Source organism: Rhododendron vialii, chromosome 13a (assembly GCF_030253575.1).
Source record: "Rhododendron vialii isolate Sample 1 chromosome 13a, ASM3025357v1".
Classification (NCBI taxonomy): Eukaryota; Viridiplantae; Streptophyta; class Magnoliopsida; order Ericales; family Ericaceae; genus Rhododendron; species Rhododendron vialii.
Window position 1 is genome coordinate 21,768,831 of NC_080569.1, and position 24,729 is coordinate 21,793,559.

Genomic DNA, 24,729 nt, shown 5'->3' on the forward strand with positions numbered 1-24,729 from the left:
AATGGATAACTGTAAAAGGAGACGCACTCCGTTTATTAATAGGTGCATAAGATGAATGTTTATGTTTTTCAAGCTCACAAGCTTCACAAAAAAACTGACTCCTAGGATAATGCTTTATTAAAGTAGGAAAAAGTTTGTCTAAAATTCCAAAGGAGGGATGACCCAATTTACGGTGCCACTGATGTAACATAGTAAGAGTTGAACTTGTATCTGCTTGCAAAGCAAGACCACATGACATGGGTGAACGAGGTGCAAACTCCAAAAAATAGATGCCACCATGTGATTTACCACTGCCTATGAAGCACGGATACAGATACGGGATAGGGATACGGATACGACACGATACGGATACGGCAATACGGCAAAACCTAAAAAACTAGGATACGGATACGTCGGGGATACGGCTGTGCAAATTATATATTTTTATAATTATTAGTCTCATACTAGGCACAAGAAGTCAAAAAGTAGTTAAATTGCCAATATCAAGCATTAAGCACATGTCCAAACAAAAGAGAACCTAACAAAAACTAATACGAAGCATCCAACATCCAATACATGCCAAAAGTCACTAGTTTGCCGTATTTTGTCTTTTGCAAGAGCAGGTTACAACTAGTAACTAGTTTGACCTGTTGTATTTTCTGTATAAAAAGCAAAGTTAACCTGGCAATAAAAGAAAAACCAACCTTAACAATATATATATATATATATATGACCATCGGGTAAGTATGATACAATCAGGAGAGAGAGAGAGAACGAGAGAGAGAGAGTGTGTGTACCTGCCTTCAATCGATCAAGGGAGAGAAGGAATCGATCGAGTTCTAGGGCTTGGATGTCGATTGTCGAGTATGTGACGTATGTCTGCCAACAGACGTAAGTATTTTATACTCCTTATAGTTCTATTACACTTTCCCCTTCTAATTTATAATTTTATTACACTTTTCTCCTTATAGTTCTATTTTTTTCTACTTAAATCTTTAAAAAAATTCATTTTTGACCCCGCCGTATCCCGAAACGTATCTGGCCGTATCCCGAAACGTATCGCTCGCGTATCCGAAACATATCCGAAAATAAAAACATTTAATTTAATTACAGGATACTTATTTGCCTTATCCGATACGTATCGGGGCGTATCGGGGGGCGTATCGGGCGCGTATCCGTATCCGAGAAGTATCCGATACATGTACGTGACTAGTTTCAGAGTATCCGTGCTTCATAGACCACTGACAATCATCTTCCCTGTATTCAGTTCCTGAAAGACACAATGAGTAGGAAAAAAGGTCATGGAACAATTTGCAGAACGAGTAAGACTACTAACAGACATAAGATTAGTAGCAAAGTTGGGAATATGTAAAACTGAAGAGAGAGAAATAGAGGGAGAATAGCGAACAGAACCCTTCCCTGAGATAGCAGAGAATGACCCATTTGCTATTCGGACCTTGTTCTTACCAGAACAAGTAAAGTAAGAATCAAACACAGAGGAACACCCAGTCATATGATCTGAGGCACCAGAATCTATAATCCAAGGAATAGCAGAAGAGGCAGACAGTAAATGCACTAGCCGGGATACTTGTGTGAGCAAAATAGGATGAAGTAAGAGCTGTTGTGAAAGAGGAAGCTATAGTAGAAGGAGAATTAGCCCGAGCCATAAGGCACCTGAGAGTTTGTATCTCCCCCGGAGAGAAACCACCGACTTGATCAGATGATGCCTGAATCCCAGAACTGAACCCAAAATCAGGCAAGGTGCCAACTGTAGACTCCGAAACATGGGCCCGGGACCGAGAACGCACCGAACCACGACCATGGCCACCGCGTCCACGAGAGGGCTTGCGCTGAAGCTTCCAACAAAAATCTCTGGTATGACCAATGCTGTGGCAATAATCACACTGGAGTGACGCACGATCAAGAGGCCCGCTGCTAGTACCAGACTGAGACTTGCCACCCTAGAAAATAGGCCCACTATCAGAACCAAAATGACCCTGAGGAGTAGCAACCATGGCAGAACGATCAGAAATAGGAGTGTGCAACATAGCACCCCTCCTACTCTCCTCTTGCTGAACAATAGAATAGGCCTCTCCCAAGGATGGAAACGGAACACGACCCAACACCTGCACTCTAATTGGATCAAGTTCCAGATCAAGACCAGCAAGAAAATCATAAACACGCTCTTTCTCCATCATTTTTAGCCAATTAGCAGCATCCACAGCATACACAGCCTGAAAGCCCTGATAATAATCAAATTTCCCCCAAGCTCCACTCAGGTCAGCAAAGTATACAGCAACGGAGCGATGGTTTTGTTCCAATGTACGGAGTCTTTTCCTCAACTCAAAACACTGTGCATCATTACCTTGTTGCGAATAGGTTGGCTGCAATAGTCCAAATCTGATGCGGGGTATCAAGAAGCAAGAAAGTATGGCAAATATCAGCTCTCGTGGAGTTAAACAACCAGGTCATGACCAACGATTTCTGAGATTTAAACTTCTTAAGTTCAACAGTCTCAACAGGTGGAGTAACTGGGCCTTCGATGAACTCTGACATCCCTTTGGCCTCGATGGCTAAAGTAAAAGTGCAAGACCAAACCAAATAATTGGTACCATCCAATTTAATATGATAAATATCTAGAGGAGAGTTATCCAAAGTCCCTACATGACTCAACTCATCCTTGACACTAGCGAAATTTTGTTGTTTATCCTCCGACATTTCAACAGTAGAACAGAAACTCCAAATGCACAATACCCAGTCAAACAAATGTAACCCAGCTGATATCAGCCCTAAAAAAAACGGAGTACCCAAAAACAGATTGAAGCTCTTACAAACTATTTGTGACTGCCGAGATGGTGCCGAAACAGCAACCAAGAGCTCCAACAGGGCTGGAACAAACCGGGTCTTGTCTGAAACGAGTAGAAAATAGCAAATCAAGCACTATCTAGTGCCGAAATAATTGAAAAAGTATGGGTCAGCAACAACGACGTAAAAAACTCAAGTTGTCGGTGTCGGAAAAGTGCTGTCGGAGGACAATCAGTGTCCAGCGAGAGCAGAAGAGGGCTGTCAGAGGACAGTAGGTGTCCGGCAAGTCCGACAAGAGATCCACAAGTGCAAAACAGTTTGGGTTAACCTCGTCCAGGACCTGTCAGAGGTTACGAAAGGTGGGTCAACTTCGTCGGAAGAGAAAATGAGGCTGGATGATGACCAGTCGGTGGTTCAACCAGTCATCTAGGTTCACCAACGAAGCTGGATGATGAAGCGACCGGATGGGTTGGATCGAAAAGCTCTGATACCATGTAAAACGTGGACACCGAAATTGAGACCCAAAAAGTTAGGGTTTATTTCTCATTACGTTATACTTATACAAATATAAACATTAATTACACATTAGACCCTTATCTCCTAATCTACTTACATAAGAGACTAAATGTAAATTACAACTAATTACATATAAACCCATAACTTAACACCACTCAATTCAACTTCTCCCAAATCTATAAAAATAAAAAAACTAAACTAAACTAAACCTTGAACCTCCATAATTTTTGTTTGCTTACTAAAATAAAGCACTAAACCATAAGGTTAGATTTACCTCAAATGATAAGAAAGGACAAGATTGAATCTAGGACTATTTTACGTACTTTTTGTTCGTCTTGACGGGGTCACGCATGAAATTCAACCCATTATTTTCAATAGTGAATCGAATATAATCCAATTTGATGTGTTCAGCTGACCCTATATTCTAATAACTAGCAGCACTCCTGAGGGCATCCATAAATGTATCAGATTCTGTCCCCATGTCCTTACACATAGGAATTAGTAAAAAATCTAACACTTCGACACACACTCGTACTAAAGTCTGCGGACCATCTACATAACTAAAGCTCCGCCATAAGAAACTGATAAAGTGCTTAGATACAAATGCTTAAATTAATATAATGACGGAAGGCCAAAAATAATAATCAAACAAGAAACTTACTTTCATGAGTTTAATAAGACATTTGACAACCAAATCCAAGAACTTGGTATTTCTATAAGCCAAGGACTCTTTTGTCTCCGATGATGGCCACCTCGAGGGGTCCAACGGCGTAACAGATTAATCAGGACAACAAATGGTGTCCGTTCTGCATTGTCCTGCATTGGAAAAGTGTGATCAATCTTATGATTGAACAGACCGCAATGAACATTATGCCACAAAGAAGATTCACGAAGCAATATTTACCAGGATTTTCAACATCAAAACATTCAATGCTTTGAGAAGTTGGCCACCATCATCCATGCGGAGAACCCTTTCATCCAAAAGCCAAAGCAAAAGCTCAATGACGAGACTATTAAGGGAACTCTCCTTCACAGCATTTGCATTTACTTTGAAATGTCTGCAACAAGTGCATAACAGTACAGGAGTCATGAACTCCGACAAAATACAGCACCCATGACAACTCTTTAATCCTAATTTCTCTCCATCTTATCCGCAATCAAATGAACTAAATAGAAGAATATGCAGATATACGACGATAAATTACATGCATTAATGTGTTCAGAACATATTTACAAGACCTTGAAGAGGCTCCTCCGATACTAAAGTCAAATGTCTTGGCAACCTGCAGAAGATATCATGTAGTATAATGCAATTTTGACTTTGAAAGATGCAACATAAAGAAGCCAACCGAGTTGATATCAAATAAGAAATGGCATAACTAGGAACATTGAACAATTATCACCTTATTAGCTAAGCATGAAACCAATCTATCAGCATTTTTCACAATGTCATCCATCGTACAGTCTTCAACATTGCAACCAGCACATTGCAGATAAATTTCATAACTTCAATAGGCTGCATAATAATCCAACACAAAAAAACTTGGGGTTGAGAGAAAACAAGAAACAAAACTTTAAGAGAAAAAAATGCTTTGAAAGATGAGTCACAATGAAATCCGAGTCAAACAAACAACTGCCAAGAACTCAATATCCGATCAAGGGCACAGTCAATGCATGATTGATAACATAAACGATAAGGAGATCCTCCAAGAATTCATCATAGAGTTTTGTATAATGGTGTGTGTTCAGACCAAAGAATACCGTAATTAAAGGATTAGAAAAAGAAATTGCTCAGGGAATGAAAACCAGAGCTCAGTAAAGACATCTAATAAAGCAACAACGCCACCCTCTTAAGATCCACATATTCCTAACAAAAGGAATCAGGAAAACATCAATGATATGAAAAGTGAAGCTCAATAAAGTCATCCAATAAAGCAACATAGATGTGAGGGGTGAGCTAAAATATAGACCTGCTCTGGGAGCCATGTTGAATGATATCAAAAAGTTTTATTCTAGTCCATGGGGCCATCTGCCGTCGCAATTGCTCGGGGAATGGAAGGCCTCCCCATCTGAAGCTCAAAATTATGGTCCCCACATTAGATAGACATACATGTTGGCATCCAAAATGGATAACAGATCAAGATGAATAACAGCTATGGAAACAACCAAAACAAAGAGCACAACAATTGAACAACCAAAATGCAGGAAACCCGCAGTACCTAGTAAAAATTGATCCAGATACAGACTGAGACATATCACCACTTTGTTCTGCTACCATAGACCTAAAAATGATGCAACAAATATGTTGAAACGTCAACACTAAAATTGATTATGAGTATACAACAAGACAAAAAATTGTAGATCAAAATCCAAGAAAGCAAATCATTGTTTGAGCATAACTAACTTAGGACAATTTAGTCTATAATATCTGTAGCATGCGAAGAAAGTAAGAAAGCAATAATAAGAGAGAGACACATACATGAATGAGGTTAAAAGCAACCACACATCACTCTTCAAACAAAGCAATAGAGATTCCCAGATTATTACTCGAAAAAGATAGAGGAGCAAGAATCAGTTTTCTTATGGGACACAAATAGAAATTGATTGGAAGACATTAAAATATAGACACAAAAAAATAAATATCTAGATAAATAAATAAAATAGTTGATGAAGCAGAGGAAAAAAGATCAAAAAAGAGAAGAAGAAAAGAGAGCCACACCAAGTCAAGAGTACCCATAATAACTGGAAAAGAAACATGACAGCACCAAAAAGAAACTAAAACTCGAGGAATTGTACTACTTTTATGCTTCTTTCTTTTTTTGATAAGCGCAATGGTCTGATTCTCATTTGCCATAAGCCTACTACTAGGGGTCGTGCAATGACTGTAAATCAAAGATATTACTCCTAGTTCAATTCATTAAAACCTCACACAACTCATGACACCAAATGGTGAGTTTTCTAAGCCACGATGTATACAGTTGAGGTGAAGAAAAGCATGATGCAAGAGCATACGTAGCACATCCACAGGAGTGGTTCCATTGCCAAAACTCAAAACAAACAGTCCAATTAGATAAAACAAAAAAATAAAAATGAAGGTGCTTCACTTTTAGAAGTAAAAATAAAATAATAGTTGGTTTTCTCAAGAGAAAAATACTGTGATAGCATTGAGCCAAGCTCCTAATGAAACCTGAAATAACTAACCTAACTTTTGTGATTCTTCACAGCTAAAAACAGCTTTCTTGCTCAAATACATAATTTGTTTTGACCCCAAGAGAAATAATAGTCAAGATTATGAGCGCTTAAAGTTTTAATATCAGAAAATATAAACAGTCTAGTTTTTCATCTCTTTCAGCTAGGTAATGTTCAAGTATATCAAATTAGCCAAACATTTCATACCATCCCCTCCAAGCTTGACACCTATTATACACATTTCTTTCACAATAATGTTTTGAGACCTAAGATTTTCAAAATTCCACAACAAAAGAAGAGATTAACCATAGTGAGTATTTATCAGTTTCATTTTATCATTGGGTCTGACGGCTTTTCCAAACATGTAATGTGGTGTATGTCTAAGAGATGGGAGTCACACTTGTCCCATAAGTTTCTGATACTTCTCCGGTTATAACAGAAATAATAAAATAATAAATGAGTTTGGATAAGTGTCGGAAGAGTATCCATGTGTGATCTATCTGACACAAAGACGCCAACTTCTTATGTGCTTCTCATGTCTTAAAATAGGCATCCACAATGCATAGCCAAAGAGTTTCTGTAGCAGAAACTTCTTGTATTTCTCTATATCCCCTCCATCTGGGCAACCAAACAATACACTAAAAACATTAAGTGTCAAAGCACAATAAATAAGGCTAGACAAGAAAGCAGCAATTGATTGAGACACAATGGGGAAAATAGTAAGCAAGGTGCTTAGAAGAAAAGCTGAGAGACACACCCACTTTCCCTAACAGAACGCCTTAATATAGCCCTTGCTTCTCTAGGCTTTCCCTCAATTCTTTTGTCCATCTCTCAGGCCTAACAACGTAGGAAAGGAGATTGAGAAAACAAAACAAAGGAACAAAATCTTCAATCTTTGATACCACTTCAAATAAAATTTCTACTAAAATATTGTTCCATCAGTGACTTGTGACATATACATATCAATAAATTGAAACTTGTGATAAGCCCTCAAAAAGAAAAGTTCACCTTCTCCAACAGAGCCCCAACAAATTTTGGAGGTGAAAACTAAAGAAGTAAGCCTCATCTTTGTGAGAAACACAGTCAATTGACTAGAATGGAAAACTAAAACCTAAAGAAGTAAGCCTCATCTTTGTGAGAAGCACAATTAAAAGATCATGAAAGCTTAAGGTTCTCTATCTTATTTTCATCTAATAAAGCATAATGACCGTAATGTTCCCTATTTAAATGGGTCACCAATCCGGAAATACATGCACGTATATATTTTCATTGGGTTTCCACTTTCAACCCGATGAAGGCAACAGATGAATACACTGAGACTCAGAATAGCGATGCAACAAAATCAATACACTTGCTAGCACCAACATATTGCAATGGATCAAATAACCAAATACAAAAATAAGTTTTTTTTTCCCCTCAATCACTCAACCAGCTAAGTAATTAACAATCTGAACACATTTCAAAAAATGACAGAGCCCATATACCAGAATGAACAGCAGTCACCTAATTGAGCATCCAAGAATAAGCATGAGTTGGAGCGCATTAACACATCAACAATCATGAAGCATAACCAAATAAAAATGAAAGGCATGTATTTGAAGTAGCCCACAAAAGATAGAGTATAAAACCGACCTAAAGAGCCTTAATCATTCAATTCCATTTGTATGAGATATTTTTACAAACACATGGAATGCAATAAAATCTGGACAAGAAGAAATAGAAATCATGGTAGTGGGGCAGAGAGAGATAGAGAGATGGAGAAATCAAAATATATATAACAATGGCAAAAATTGCAGTCCAAACCATACAGTCGCCTAGACCTTTCCTTCACCAAATGCACCTGAAGAAGAAATAGAAATCACAGGATCGTTTGTGAAGAAGAAATAGAAATCCACATCAGCCGGAGCCAAAGAAGAAGAGACTTTTTACCCCACGGATAGATCTACATTCGTGTTTGTATGAGTCCGTTCTGTCGATGGACGATGGGTTTCTCCATTCTGTCGATGGACAATGGGTTTCTGATAGAGAAGACGAAGGAGGGAAAGAGAGAGAGAGAGCAGTGCTTACTCAACATTTCAAATTTTTTAGCACGAAAAGAGAGGAGGAGGAGGAGATTGCAGGGGAGAGAGAGAGAGGGATCTAACGTTTGGTTTGGGGTGTGCAAAGGAAGCTTCTTCCTCCTATTCTTCTAAGATCCAACGGTCAGGAAATAACAAATCTAACGGCCCCAATGCTATATTGCCATGGCTTCCAATACCTTAATTTGTTCAATACCACCACCATTCTTTACCCCCTTCAAACTTGTTCCTCATTACTTTTTCAAATGTCCATGTATCAATAGGAATGGAGTACCTCCATTGAGGAGAATGCACGACAACCTAGTAATCTTATTGAACTAATCAGGAGACATCCTTTACCAAATGGCAGTAATTTAGCAAAGAAGCATGTGACTGATATCCAACTAATTCATAATCCTTTTGGTTTAATAAAAAAATCAATTCAGATTGAGCAAATGGAAAGCTACATCACAGCCCTCTTGTGGATAATTCCACATCCAGATACTCTCTAACAAACCTTTGGATAAAAAATATACATTCAGTCATTCAGTTTTTTTTCTCAATGCAAGAGTAAAAAACATACATATTGGTTGTGGAACGGAGAGTCTCACATAGCATTATGGGGCCGGGAGAGAGATTTGAGATCCAACTCTCTTGCAATTTCCAAATTCTTACAGCTGCAAAACGAATTCAGACACTTAGAAGACTCATAAATAAGCTGAATGTAACAACCATGTTGGGGCTGTTATAGCAGGTGATATCCACCGGCAATGAGGAACAGAAGGAAAGACACAAGGCCTCATTAATTCCCCAAAAAATGAGTAAGAACTTGAGTTTATCAAAATTCACGGCTCTCCTAAATGAACATCTTTGAGCAGCTAGTGGATCCAAATTGATGACTGTAAAATAATTGATGAACACATATGTGACACATTTCAGTTGATTTGTTGAATTTGTCTCTACAAATCCATATGCCATTAGACCATTTAAAAACACTTTTATCATTGGATGAAGCCTAATTGGTAAAGACTTCAGCAGGGGACCCACAATTTGGTGAAGACTTCAGTGTAGAATTAGGCTTTTCAAACTCTCAATTGAAAGCCTTTGAATGACAGTTTTTTTCGGAAACGGTCTTCCAAATTAGTCACGGTGAAAACGGTTTTCAGAAATTGGCTACAAATTGGTACATGCATTTAATCAAACACTTGGAATGCTTTGAAAAAAACAGGTAGTTTACCCAATTCAGTTTCCTTGAGAAAGTAAAAATAAAAACTGAAAATTGACACCAAAACATCAATGAAACAACACTAATTGAATACCAAAAGGAATTATATGCAAAACCCATCATTTTGTACAACTGACAAAAAAGTTAAGAGCGATACCTAGCATGGATGCGTTTGACGCTGGTTTTCATGGCGGGTCGAGACCAATTGTAGGCGATTGAATCCGTCATACCGCTTGGCCACAAAAACCCTTTTTCACATAACACGAACTACCTTAATAGTCCCAGTTTCTTATAAGAATAGCGTTAGAGCCAGTATCATAAACCATTTGTTTGGAGAGTTGGAGGAAAATCATCTATGACCAAAGAAGTTTCAGCACAACATAAGACCACCAAGTAGCAAGCAATTATGCATATATTCTTAACAAAAGCTAAATTCAGCATCCCAATGTTTGAAAAACAAACAATGGAAAAAAACACCACTTGAAGAGTGACTAACATTCAAAGATCGCAAATTTGCTCAAACACTTCTCATAATTGAATTGACCTTAGCATTAAATATGCAGTCGCATTGCAACTCCATGCAGCTGGTATTTGCATTGTTGACCTGTCAAAGCACATAAATATTGCCATAGGGGGACTACATAGATTTGGCTGTGCATAGACAAGTAAATCTACCCGCAAATTACAAAATTGGAAACCTTATTACTCCGAGAAAAAGAAAAAGAAAACTATGAAGCTATTGGTCACAATAAGTCAAGTCAAAAGGATACGAACTCAAATCAATTGAATAAGACACTTCAGATTGGGTAACTCTCATATCAATGAGTCTGATGAGATTCACTAAAATTCTTTGATCGAACGGGACCCAATCTGACCTTTGGATTAAAACCACAATTCAAGTTGGCATATACATAAAGAAGTAAAAATACCAATAAGCCCAAACCAAGAATAATCGAGGCTTTGGGGGAAGAATACAATTGAAAGAGAGGTGTTTGCTGCAATAGGTGGCTCGCGCCGACGATTTTCTCGCAAAGCGATCAAGCAATCTACATGGTTTGCCCAATAATGAACAAACGAAAAAACAGATTGGGGTCTTTCATTTTGTGGGTAGCTATGTGAGTTCTTGGAGGAATATGCCTTTGCCTACTGAGAACCAAACTTGTTGTATGGCAATGGGACTCAATGATTCTTAGCTAGGATAATATGTTTCTGCCCTTTTCTTTTGTTGTTTTGTTGCCCTTTTGTAAGCTATAGTGGTCGTTTGGCCTTTCGTTATACTGGTTAAGGGTTGCCAAACAATGAACAAAATTATTTACTCAAGAAAAATTGATGTATAACTAAAATCGACTGCACAAAATACCAAAGGAAATAAATACCTTCTAGTCTTCTGTTATGATACACCTGAAGAGCATACAAAATACAATCATACACAAATTAGATGTGTTCGAAATCATACACAGGGTAAGAAAATCGAAGATTAGATGGGTTGGAAATCAAGAACCCAATTACCTGCCGAGGTCAGTCGCGGCGATTGGTTCGTGGGGTCCAACTTCGGTGGGTTAGATAGGAGAAACAAAGGGTGACATTGGTGGGTGGGTGTTGGGGTGTGTCGTGAACCTACCAGATTAGAAAGAGAGAGAGAGATAGATTTGAATTTTGAATCTAAAATTTAGGGCTTTTGAATTCAGTTTACCAAACATGGCCCCTTACGATTTCAAAAGGAAACAATCTCGATTTTTGCCATTTAAAATCCTGAATATTTACTAAAATGCCACTAAAAGTTAGTTTGTGAGTAGACAATTTGAAGGAAAAAAAAAACCCTTAGATTATTATATGGACTGCCGAATGAGGTGGTAAAGTTCACCCCCTCTCTTAATGGGGGCAGCGGTTTGAGCCGCGCGATGGACGGATTTGGGGTTCAGAATTACAGACAGCCTCTAGACCCAGAGGACCCCCTGTGGACTAACCTACTAACTCACTAACTCCCCTACTCCCGTTGATATATAAACTGTGCAAAAAAAAAAAGGCATGGCACACAAGATAACGTAAAATAAATCTGGATGAACTACACATTGCTCCTATTGACCCCTAGGGAATAATTGTCAGTGCCTGAACGGACGGCGCAATATATTTTGATTTCAGTCTAAAAAATATCCTTCGTTGATAATCATCATTAGGAGTGCTAATGTGAGCTATTAAATAAAACACTGTATCAACTAAACAAAGAAACAATAAACAAAAATTAATTTTAAGATCCAACAATTACTAAAGAAAGGAAGCACCAACACTCCAACAATCAACTAAACAAAGTAATTTTCACTACTTACATTAGCTTTCCTATCTAACAGCATTTGCAGGGCCTCTTTCCTTCCATGAGCAGCAGCACATTGAAGTGGTGTTCCACCATCAGATACAGTTTGAGAATCACAAAAGGGCATCTTTGGTCCTGTATGTCCAACAAATTCCCCAACCAAATCAGTTCTTTGTAAAATTCTCACCATAAAGAGTAATCTTTCAAGGATTTGAGCTACCATAGTCTTACCTGATCAACCAGAGTGTTTGTTACTGAGCAACGAAACAAAAATCAGCTACACACAGAAAATCCCTACACTACTTTCCAATTTCACACTACTTGAGTGCAAGGAAACATAATGGAAAAAGAACAATTTGTATACCTGATAGCTGATGGGGGGGTTGAGATTGGCAGAGAAAGATGAATGAAATTCAGTCATTTTGTTGCCCTCTCACGGAACTTTTTTTTTTTGTTTTTTTGTAGAGCTGTTACTACAATACATCTTGAAAAAAATGCAGCCGACCCCAATTGATTGTGTTTTTCAGAAAAAAGGGCACCACAGGTTCAAATTACGACAAACCACAGCTAAGTCTTTCCCAATTAACTATGAAACAGAAACTATTAATTGAAAACTAATTGAGGCTATTATGGCCTTCTAGATCTAAAAATTAAATTTCCATTCTTTTCTACATAAACCCCTCTACAAACCCAAAACAAAAAACAAACTTGTTTCAGCCAAAAAGAAAAGATTCATGAAAATTAGGATTGAGAGTCTAAAGTAACAGTTCATTGATGGACAAATTAGGATTTATGAAACCAGGAATCTACAAACAAGCAACAGTTCACCGATGAACAAAAGATAAAATATTCTTCATAAAAATTAGATATGGCTCATGAAAATTTGCTCACCAAAATACAAGCTGAAACTAAAATTTGCTTAGTAAAAATTTGCTTTGTGAAACTGCAATATGGCCCATGAAACTCAACCAATTTCATATTGTGAACATGGAAACAAATGGCCTATTAGAAGCCTCATTAGTTTAGTACCACTCATCAGAGAAGGGGAAAAGGAAAAGGAAAGAAAAGAGAACCTAAGTCATTGTTTGTAATTTCCAATCAGAGCTAAATCATCTAAAAGATTCAAACTATAAACTGAATGCTATGCAAATAATAGATGAAACATCCAATTTGTAGCCCACAAAATCATGTCGTATTTGATAGGGCAATACTACTTAACTTGTGCCAAAGTGTTGTGTCGTGTCCTCCCAATCTTGAAAAATGGCCAACTATGTGTCCGTGTTGATTTTACTTTTGCTTCTAGCAAATTCAAATATACTGTTATTACAGCAGTCGATATATCACCAAATTAAACCATATGAACTCGAAATAAATAACCAAAAAACAATAAAAGGGGAAAATTAGAGATCTTACGTCTACAAAACTTGACCGTGGAGTAGATTTTCGCATACAGCACATCCCTAATTTGTTGCAAACCAAGCCAAGCAAAGAACAAGGCGCCAAAGTTATTGACGAATCATGATCAAGAAAAAAAATCAAGAGACCCACATCTCAAATGAAAAAAAGCAGGAAGCCCCATGCAAATTTTTGGGTGTTCTTAACAAAATTGAGAGACCCGGTTCAAAACATAATCAAAGATTGATAGAACAGATCAGACCCAAAATCAAGTGTGAATTCACCAAAGATTTTGTTGTTCAGTCAGCAAACTATAGAAAGAGAGAGGAGTTGGGTACCTTGAAGGTAATCTTGAGTGGCTCATCGACTGCAATCACATAGAAAATAAAAACACAAACGCATAGATTGACAAATTGGCAAGAAAATCAATACCTAAAATCGAGAGAGAGAGAAAGAGAGAGAGAGTGTGCACGCTTACGATTGGATACAACGGTTGGATGCCCACACCAGTTGCCATCTTGGCAACCACCTCCGGTGGTTCACTGAGAGTTGAAACCCTAGATTGACAAACCAAACCCCAAATTCAGTGAGAATTCAAACCCATGATTAGCAAAAGCACAGGAATTGAAAAACCCATAAACATTTGAACAACCCTAAAACCAATAGTGTAGATAAGAATAATCTGAACTCTAATGCGATGGTGTCGTGGACCATTTGGAGGATGAGAGGCCGTCGGGTGCTCATATCAACTTCTCGGACGTTGAACCAAAACCCGAGGAGGGCTTCGAGGAGCGAGCTCTTGCGAATCATCTCCAGTATGGGGAGGTTCTCGCCGAATGCAAAGGCAACCGCCTGGAGGAAGTAAAAGGTGTCGAATCAAGTCAGTATCGATTTGGTTTTGGTGGAAGGGGTTTTGCTAGTAGGTGTGGCCATAGCGGCCATGGCATTTTTGTTTGTGGTGGGCATTGGAGAGAGTGGAGAGGAGAATTGATGCAGAAGAGAAGAGGAGAGAGAGGAGATGTTTTTGAATTTGTATTTGATTTTGAATTCTTGCTTTGTGTACTGAAGACCATATGACCGTATGCTGAATTCTTGCCATCCTTTATTTTTTCCATTAAAAATCCCCATTTATTTACCAAAACTGCCATTAAAATTTGTTTGTGTGAGAGACATTTTTGGACCCTTGGATGGGTAGAATTGGAGGGTTGAGATTGAAAGAACACGAATATTCTTTTGGCATCTTTTAGATTCCTCCCTTAGAAGGTTATATAAATTACTTATTTTGCTAATCCTCACATTTTTTCTCATACTTTCTCAATATTGTGTCCAGACTGTAGCAAAAGAAAAACTAAAAGCTCAGAAAAATGCCAAGCTCAATGAAAACTAAAACACAGCAATAAGAACAATACTTTATATTACCAACTTAGCATCAACAAGCAAAACTGGAAGCAAGTTAGCCGCAGGTAAAGTTGCAATTACCTTCTCAACCAAACAAGGAAGAAAAATGGCAGTTTCTGACTCAGTCAAAGTGTACCCCTCAATCTGCAACATGTCAAAAAGTTTGGGAAGAAATTCGAGTACCTGATCATTTTTCCCGGAAACACAATAACCGAACTTTATACCAAATGCATCACTAGAATAGAATACGAATGGACAAGTAAAACAAAAAAAAAAACTAATCAATTCTATACCTTGAGTAGGCATGACGTGTTAGATTCACAGAAACGTAGAACAAACCACCTCAGAAGTATATCAAGAACTTCAATCATTTCCTTTCCAATTTATGGGAGTGCCCGGAAAGTCAACATAAGTTTACGTTAAACATGCCAATTGCATAATCAGACTTGAGAGTAAATCCAAGTAACCCTAAGTGGTAGCTGAAAAATCACCTTATGTAGCATCTCGATTCCATCAACCTACATCTTGAAGTCTGTGCTCAGAAGCCTTCGATGCAAATCCTCTCTGAAATACTTCATAAGATCATTCTGTGGAAATCATACAATTAAGAATATCTCAACTTCAGATAGGACAAATGGCATAGAACTCAAAAGACACCTTTAATGTACTCAAAAAAGCACATACACGTGGCTCTACAAATTTAAACCTGTGGACAACCAATCTCGCCCTTTCGTTCTAATGGAATACTGGACCAAGACTATGGGACAGAGGGAGTAACCCTTGAAAGCTTAATCAAGACAAACTAAAATATTTTTCAAAACTTGAGGGCTTGACTAATTTCTACCTTTGTTGGTAAATACTTTAGTACGATACATCTCTGCCAAGCTTAAAAGGGAATCACACAAACATACAACTATATTTATACGCATCTGCATGAATTTGTTTACTGAAATCCTACAAGACAATCAAAAGCAAGAGTCAATTTGAATACCACTAAAGCAACAAGTCAATTCGAATATAAGTACATTATCGTAATTTTCAAGGATCTAAAACCTCAAATATCAGAAGAAAATAGATTCAAATGTTCAATATCCAAAGGAAGTTTTTGGTGCCAGAGATCCTAAAAAGAGTGCTGGAAAAGTTAAAATACTAAAATGAACTGTGTGACCCCACTTGAATTGCGCTTAAGCAAAATAGAGCGATTTCAATTCATTTTGCTCAAGTAAAAAGTTAAAGTACTTACAAAGGAATATATTGCAGCACCCGTAATCAATGGAGTAGAACAATGAGATGTCATTGTTAAATTCATGCATATCACGCAACCCTATAAATTCTAAACTCATTCTGCAAAAGATTCTCTTTGTAATTTTCAAGTCATTAGTTCATAAATATTAAATAATCATAAAAAATAACTAACACTTGCAATGAAAGAAAAAGAAAATAGAATAGCAAAGCAATACAAAAAATATATTTTTTCTCATTTCCACAACACATCAAGTTTTGCGGAAGCCATCACAATGGTGCCCATACCTAAACAATTCCATCTTTGCTTATAAGATAAAATTGCCCAAAACATCAATGGAAAATAAATTCGAAACAAAACCCAAGGCCTAAAACCATCACCGAATCCAGAAGCCTAAATCTTCTAACCAACATCTTCACGTATTTCCACCAAGAAAATGTATACAAACAAAGAAACATAAATTGATCCTCTTTCGTTTCCCGAAGTTTCCCGATTGATGTGACTGAAGACACTATTCTAGTTCCATGGTTGTGAGAGGTTTATGTCTTTCTTACGTGCTTTGGAATTGGATCTTGGTCGCAAATAAAAGTCTCCCATGGTAAAAGCTAAATCTATAAAAGCATTTGAATTACCAAATGGATACAATTCGTTAGAATAAACCTGCATTAGTGGGCAAAAATATCAACAAAACAGCTAAGTCATATGCAATCAACTAAAGTGACCACAGCTCTTACATGTCAAATGTCTTGAGATAAACCATTAATGACAGCCAATCCCCCACCTCAACCAATAAAACAAAGGAAGCCTCACAAGAGAGTTTAATTGTTGGGTCTTTCATAGGAACAAAAACTCGATAAAATGGAGAGAATATCCTCAATAGCAGACATTCACCAAAAACAAGCATTCAGGATTGAAAAAGCGGGAAAAATAATGAATGTAAAATCAACAAAGGATCGAGGTCATTCTTCATTCTTCTGGGTTCATAACTAGATATATCCATGCTAAGACTCAAATGGAAGGCTAGACCAGCAAAGGGAACAAGTGGAGTGCAAGTGTTTTTACCAGCAAGCCAATCAAAAAAAGGTGTTTTTACCAGCAAACTCCTTAACAACGAACGGATATTCAAAAATATCGAAAACAAAAATAAGTCAGTTCATCTACTGATCACAGTAGTTCAATTAAGAACCCAAGTACCTAACTATTTCTTAAAATTTTGAAGCCTAATACAGGATAGAGCTGAGACTGACTCGGTGAATTGCATAATTTATGGTGACTAAGGTTCAAATGGCAAGTTATTATCTGGTTGTGATCACCAATGCTACATGAGTATATAGGAAGATGCAGTTATTGCTCTCAGGAACATATCTACAAACCTGTGTAATTTCCCCGCGAGGTTGGAATCCACATTTTTCAACAACAGAAGATCTCACTATTTCCAGGGTTATAAGAGGTGTAAAGCCCCTCCTCATGACTTCCGTGATTGTCCAATTTATAAGGGCCATCTCTAGTAAAACTGCTTCATTCGTCAGGCAGTAGAACTTTGACCTGCTGACCTGCACAACCATGACCAGGTCACGCCTAATATATAGTTAAGAATCTTTTTTTTTTCTTTTTTTAGTTGCAGGGCGGAATCCAGAGCAGCGTATTCTCCATTTAAATAGTTGAAGATTGAGTTTTTCACTTATTCAAAACTTCCACCAGCCATATAGATATTGACATATATGAGTGTAAACAATGCAGAGGTGAGAGGTTGTACCAAATCCATTTGACTGAGGCAAGGGTGTGGTCACTAATGGTACAATGTCGTGGCATTAAAAAACACTGTTGTGGCTTTAACATTAGCCTAAAAAATGATACTTTGATATTGTTTACAGTGCCCAGATCATATAGGAAACCACATAAACTGGACTGATGAGTTTGAATTAGCTTCCTTGAGAATTACTTGTAGGTGATTTACCTTGTTGCTGTGCCAGCAGCACCAGCTTCCGTACGAAAGCAATGGGAGTAAGCTACGTACTTCAAAGTTAAGCTGACTCAGTGAGAATAGAGTCCACATGGATTCCCCCCACCAGAATCTCAGCCGTGCCAATAGGCATCGATTGCTGCCCTCTGCTAAGCAACACATGTAATCTGTTCCCCTTAGGCCATTGTAAGTACATAGTTAGCATCCATAACTAGCGAAACAAAGAATTTAAATCCCCTCAATGAACAAATAAAAGGACATCAAAAAAATTAAAAAAGTCAAGCCTCAACATTTTAAAGCCTCAAGTTGTGCTCTGTTTCGCCGATTATAATTAGTGTTTCGTCCATATAAGGTTAAATCAGTTACCACAAGGGGAATTTAAAGCAATAAGAGAGCATATCAATCAATGCGAAAGAAACCAAGAAAGCACATGATTCACAAGTTAGGAAAACTACAATTAACAAGATACTCATACAAGCTCTTTTCAAATCTGACACCGCCACACAATCAAACAAAAGAAAGAATCTAGAACCAACTAAAAAAACTGGGAATGAAGATCACCGCAAAACATCTCTGCAAAGTCTTCCAGGTATTTTCAAAATCATAGATATGAAATAAGAATACCCTGAAAACACCAAATCTTGGACTTATGAAAACTGAGCAAAGAACAGGTGGACTCCAATAGAATCCTAAGCAATGGGAAGTAAGACGGAATAAATTAAAAGCGGATCATTGTTAGGTAACATAATCTGATACATGAACACCCAACGAAAATGGTATCATCCTTGGATACAACAAACAGTAGTGTTACAAAAAAAAAAAAGGAAGAAGAACAATAAAAAGATTTGACACCGCACGACAATCTACAGATAATACTGTATAAATAGATTACAATAGGAGATGTGACAAAAAAGGAAGAAGCACAGCACCATACCCGACAACACAATAGCAATGAGCTTAACAATCATATACTTGAAACTTGAAAAAAAAAATAGATGAGACTTCATATCAGGCAAACCAAATGCAACGGGGAAAAACCATAAAGCAAACCATGACAAGCCAGTATCACTCCCAGCTAGAACCAATACTAATACATGACTCGAACGAGCAAGCATAGAATTGTAAGAACAATAGCACATCATTGAGACAAACAATTGCACATCATTGAGACAAACAATCCCGCGAGATTATTGAGCCGTGCAATAATCTCTCATTCCAAAAGAATAGTAGGGTTAATTATATCCTCACGTAATAGCCTCATTTTAAGTTCAAAAAAATTGGGTTCTAGTAATCACCCCTAACTAGGAATCATAGGAAGTACACAAATTTTTCAAGCCAATAAACAAGCAATTTGAAAGAAAGAATCTGAAAGTACTCCATCAGCATATGCTACATATCCATCAAACGAAGCACAAGTTGTCAGGTAATAGCAAGGGAAACCCCCAAAAAATCAAAAAATTCGAATGATAAAGGAACCCGAATTAGTATTCGACTATTCGTATTCGGACCGTCGCAAACAAGAAGATCGATTGAACCCAAAACTTCTACCGATAAAGAATCGCCAGCCATAACGCAAAGGCAACAGAATTCAAACAAGAAATAAACTAGAAACTAAATTCCCAAGAACCAGACTAGAAACTAAATTACCAGCGTTAAAATTGTATATATGAAACCAAACTAGAAACTAAATTCAAAACCCTACGAAACTGCAAAACACCAAGTAGAAATAGAAAGAGATACCGAGTGAGAATCCCCAAGCTTGCCCAAGAAACAGGAATGGAGCGTTCAATCTTCTTTTCAATCCACACAACCCAAACCACCTTCTCGGACACCATTGTCGTCACTCGGTTGGAAGAAGATGAATAGATAATACCCAATTTTCAAGTCCAATTGAGATACCCACTCCAAATCCGAAAAACCCATCACAGTACTCACAAAACCCATCTCTGATTTTCTCTCAGATCAAAAATTCAACAAGATGAGAGTGATGGAATGGAAAAAGAACCCTTATTAACTCGTTATTGCTCTTTACAAATCCGCGCCATTAACACAACCCAGAAACAGAAACCAAATCAGAGTTCCAATAAACAAAAACCGCCACCGCCACCACGACCGCCGTCGCCGACGACACCCCCTTACCCAAACCCATCTTCGACGCCCTCCTCCGCTACGCCTCAATATCAAACTCCACGAACGACAACTGCCCATTCGCCGCCGAGCTCAAATCCATCGCCGCCGTCCTCCGCCGCTGCCCCAACTGTAACTTCCTCCTCTTGGGCCAACCCACGAACTCCTCTGGAACGCCCTCAACCATCAGGGCCGCACCGTCTTCGTTGACGAAAACGCCTACCTTTTCCTCAAGCTCGAACAAACCCACCCCCAAATTGAAATCAGTAACGTACACACACGTGATTTCGGCCTTGGCCACCGTCTTCAGCGGCGGGAACGCCGTAACACGCCTAGGGTTTGTTTCAGCTTGTTTTTTAGGGATGGTGATGTGTTGCTCTGTTCGTCCTCCATATGAGAGAGAGAGAGAGAGAGAGAGAGAGAGAGAGAGACGTTGGTGTCATGGTGTGTGACTGTGTATTCGAAAATATTGAAGGCTCCTTTGGAACTCAAGGAAAAGGGGGGGAAAAAAAAAAGGAAAATAACAAATTAACAAAATTACTTGGAATTTAAGGAACTAAAAATCCCCTGAATTTTCGGGAATTTTACAAAAAAAATACTTGGACTTTAATTAATATTAAAAATTATTTTTAACTCTTTTTTTAGTAGTAAATAAATAGAAAATAAAGTTCTTTTTTATTACTATTTATCAAAATTACTTTAACCTCATTTTTTACTATTTACTTTCAAATATTATCTTTCCCCCTCTTTCTCCCTTTTCTTTTTAAAATTCAACCTCACACCAATCAACCCCACAACCAACCGCTAAAGCCCTACCCCCAACTTCAAAATTTCAAAATTACTTTTAACCTCCCTTTTTTTAACCTTCAATTTATTTTTTACTTTTTACTTCCAAAAATTACTTTTAACTCTTTATTTTAGTAATAACTGAATATGCAATAAAGTTCTTTTTTTCTTACTATTTTTCAAAACCAACTTTCACCCCCATTTTTTAAACTATTTACGAAAACTACTATAACACACACACACCCCCTATTTTTTTTACACTTTCAAATTTACCTTTTCCTCTCTCTCCCTCTTTTCTTTTAAATTTGACTACACACTACCAATCAACCCCACAACCAACCGAAAAGGAAATTTCAGATTTTCCCAAAATTATGTAGACAAAGAGAGAGTTTCAGTTGTGCGTGCGTGTGTGTGAGAGAGAGAGAGAGAGGGAGAGGGAGAGAGAGAGAGAGAGAGAGAGAGAGAGAATTAGACAATATTAATGGAAAAATGGGGGTTAAAGTTATATTTCTAAATAGTAAAAACAGGGGGTTAAAGTAATTTTTAATAAATAGTAAGTAAAAAAATTTATTACATATTTATTTACTACTAAAAAGAGTTTAAAGTAATTTTTGAAAGTAAAAAGTATAAAAAAAAAAAAGGTTAAAAGTAATTTTAAAATTGGGGCTGGAGTTTTGAAGGTTGGTTGTCGTGTTGATTAGTGGTGTGAGGTCAAATTTTAAAAAAAATAAAAGAGAGACAAAGGGGGGCTAGGGGAGGTAAATTTTGAAAGTAAAAAAATGGGATTAAAGTAATTTTTAATAAATTTTAATTTAAAAAAACTTTATTGCATAGTTATTTATTACTTAACAAAGAGTTAAAAATAATATTTTGAAATAAAAAGTTAGAAAAAGAAGAAGGTTAACGCCTTCCGTTAACTCCATCAGTTATAAATAGACGATATTGGATGGTGTGGGCTTTATTGTTAATAGGATAGTAAGTCCAGATATCTTTTTATCATTAGTTAAAGTTCAGGTGTTTTTTTTGTAAAGTCCCTGAAAGTTAATGGGGCTTTTTAAAAATTTTCCCTTAAACCAAACAATAGAAGAGAAAAAAAAATTAATTTTCCCTTCTTTTCTTTGAGTTCCAAATAGAGCCTGAAGAGTGAGGATGTGGTATTGGAGGAGATAGCCCGCGTTATGAACACGGTGGTACTACTTTGTAGGTTTTGTTTTTTTTAATCGAGGAAAGAGAGAAGGGAAAAGTGGGTGAGAGAAGGGAAAAGGGCAATAATGTCTCTATTCTTAACATAAGTGAGCATGTGACTTGCATGTGCTCATTTCTATTCAAATCCTAACATAATGCTAACGGAAATGAGCTGAGAATAGATTTCCAATAGTTAGAGGGGATTAAGTGTTTCGAGATGTTAAAATGGCCACTATGTCATCTCCGTTACGAAAATAAGCTGGGAATGGATTTCCAATAGTTGGAGGGGTAACATGTCCAATTTTATAGTTAGAGGGGTTAAGTGTCCCCGGGTAGTAGTTAGAGGTGGTTAACTATAATTTACCAATTCAACTGTTATTACAATATATCACATTAAGGTAAATTTGTTAATTTGTGTTTTATAACAATAGGTAAAATTATGGTTATTTACTAAATAGTAAACACACACACACATAATATATATAATGTTAATTTATTATTTTTAAATATTTTACGGTTTGATTCGGATAATTGACGGCTTCATAATGAAAATTCATGGACCGAACCATACCTCATGATTTTTTAAATTTTGAATCCATATCCAAACCATTAATCCATGGATCCAATCCAAAATGTACGAATTAATTATGTTCAAACCAACTTCACGGCTCACCGGATTTTTTCGACAGCTTTAACCAAAATGAGCCCTAGATGGGTCTCATTCAACGTACTGTTTGCCTACTCCGTATTAGGAAGTGTGGGAGTGAAACATAGGATATTAGAAACCCAACCCAGCTCCTCTCTCATGCAATTTGAGTTTAGTTTTCTGTGATTTTAGCCAGCCTAAACAGTTTCGGTACTGGCACACAAGTCAGAGACTCAGAAACGGTTTGGATTATTCACGTGAAAGTAAATAACTCGATCTTTCAAGTTTTATTCAGAATTTAAGATCCTGAATTATGAATGAAAAGTTTCAAAATTATATCAAAGACTTCCACATATTCAATTGAGCAATTTCACTCAGAAAAATATTTTTAAATTAATGAACGATTCGAATTTTTTTTGTAAAACCAAATAGTAGATGCTGTATATACATTTTTCGGTACCAATACTTGGGTCCTACCCCTACATTCGGTACCCTTACCATTTTCGTATTTTAAATGGGCTTTACTCTATTTCTGTAGTGTTGTCGGTAAAGCCCAAACCAAATGGGCCCTTTTTCTGTGGCTAATTGTCTGACCCATTCTTGTTTTAGGCTGGCCCAAGATAGATTTTTCGTGTTATTTCTGCCTCATTTTATTTTATTTTTTGATTATCCTCAATTTTCTCTCTTTCGACCAATCTAAGAACTTGGCTTAAATACTTAAATGGTCCTTACAAAATAGAGTCGGTTTCATTTTCGTCCTTGTAAAAAATTTTGTGTCAATTTCGTCCTTCCAGTTTGTGACTTAGTTCAATGTCACCCTTGCTGTCAATCAGTGGACAGAATTCGCCTAATTGGATAACGAAAGCTACCTGGCCCACGTCTCTTCCCCTCAATATTACCCACATCGTTTTCTACCAAAAAAAGGCACACAAGATCAATCTGCCATTTAATTACATTAAGAACGTGCGACAAAAAAATCACAAACGATATAGGTTTAGAGAAAATGCTCTCTAGACTCTTTTCATTCAATAATAATCAATCACTATCTTGCCCCGAAGGCTTACAACTTGTTAAATAGGTAGAAAAACCCTAACTCTAATTGATTCGCCTCAAAACGGACATGAATCAATTAATAACGGAAATTACCAAAAATGAAAAAATTTGGAATAATAGCAAAACTAGAAACAGAGAAAATTCTAAGACTTCTCCCAAAAGAATGACTTAATTCGGATTTTCCTTGCCCAAGTTAGGTGAAAGGTATAGAAAACCACGCACACTTTAAATTTGTCCCCTGCTAAAAAAAATTAGTGTATAAACTAATTATTCAAATTAGTATAAACTAATGATGTTCCTGTAGTAAACAACATCTTTTGGGCGGAAAACCCTAAACTATTTGCATTAAAAACGTGGGTAACAATTGACTTACCTTAGCATCCACCAACGACATCCTCGCGTTGATGATCTTCTCCGATATTGTAAAGACCACGCCAGCAAACCCTATCGAAGATCTTAATGAGACCTCGCCCAATCCCTCTTTTGATGAGAAACGTATTGTTAAGGGTTTGGGGGAAACCCTAGCGAAGATCTTGTGCGTATTGTTTTTGGGAGAAAGCGATGTGGGTAATATTGGGGGGAAGAGACGTGGGTCAGGTCCCAAATAAGGCTTCCGTTATCCACGTAGGCGAATTCCATCCACTGGTTGACGGGAAGGGTAACATTGAACTGAGTCACAAACTGGAATGATGAAATTAACACAAAAAATTTTACAAAGAAAAAAATGAAACCGACTCTATTTTATAAGGACCATTGAAGTATTTAAGCCTAAGAACTTCAATGAGCCCTGGATGTGGTTAAGTATTGTTTCATTTTTGTTTTGCCTTACTGTGGATTACCAACTCTGAAAC

At 37.2% G+C, this 24,729-nt stretch overlaps 1 protein-coding gene across 9 annotated transcripts in view; it reads right to left on the reverse strand.

Moving 5' to 3' along the window:
* The window catches only part of LOC131315229 (uncharacterized), a 30,651-nt gene extending 9,952 nt beyond the window's left edge, over window positions 1–20,699 (reverse strand). For 4 of the 9 annotated variants that reach the window (XR_009196645.1, XR_009196644.1, XR_009196642.1 and 1 more), the window contains exons 1-8: window positions 12,099–13,804; window positions 11,148–11,172; window positions 9,130–9,223; window positions 5,520–5,582; window positions 5,271–5,369; window positions 4,704–4,816; window positions 4,205–4,583; window positions 3,962–4,116 (exon numbers count right to left, since the gene is read on the reverse strand). Coding sequence is in view for 1 of the 9 variants with exons in the window: in XM_058344367.1 (XP_058200350.1) it covers window positions 5,113–5,167; window positions 5,271–5,369; window positions 5,520–5,582; window positions 9,130–9,223; window positions 11,148–11,172; window positions 12,099–12,305 (543 nt within the window). In the remaining 8 variants the exon portion in view is untranslated. Of the gene's footprint in view, window positions 1–3,961; window positions 4,117–4,204; window positions 4,584–4,703; window positions 5,168–5,270; window positions 5,370–5,519; window positions 5,583–9,129; window positions 9,224–11,147; window positions 11,173–12,098; window positions 14,330–14,441; window positions 15,059–15,168; window positions 15,463–17,491; window positions 17,672–18,075; window positions 18,257–19,821 lie in introns of those variants that run through there. The other 5 variants (XR_009196641.1, XM_058344367.1, XR_009196639.1 and 2 more) reach the window with 5 other exon arrangements.
* Between the last annotated feature and the right edge of the window lie 4,030 nt (window positions 20,700–24,729).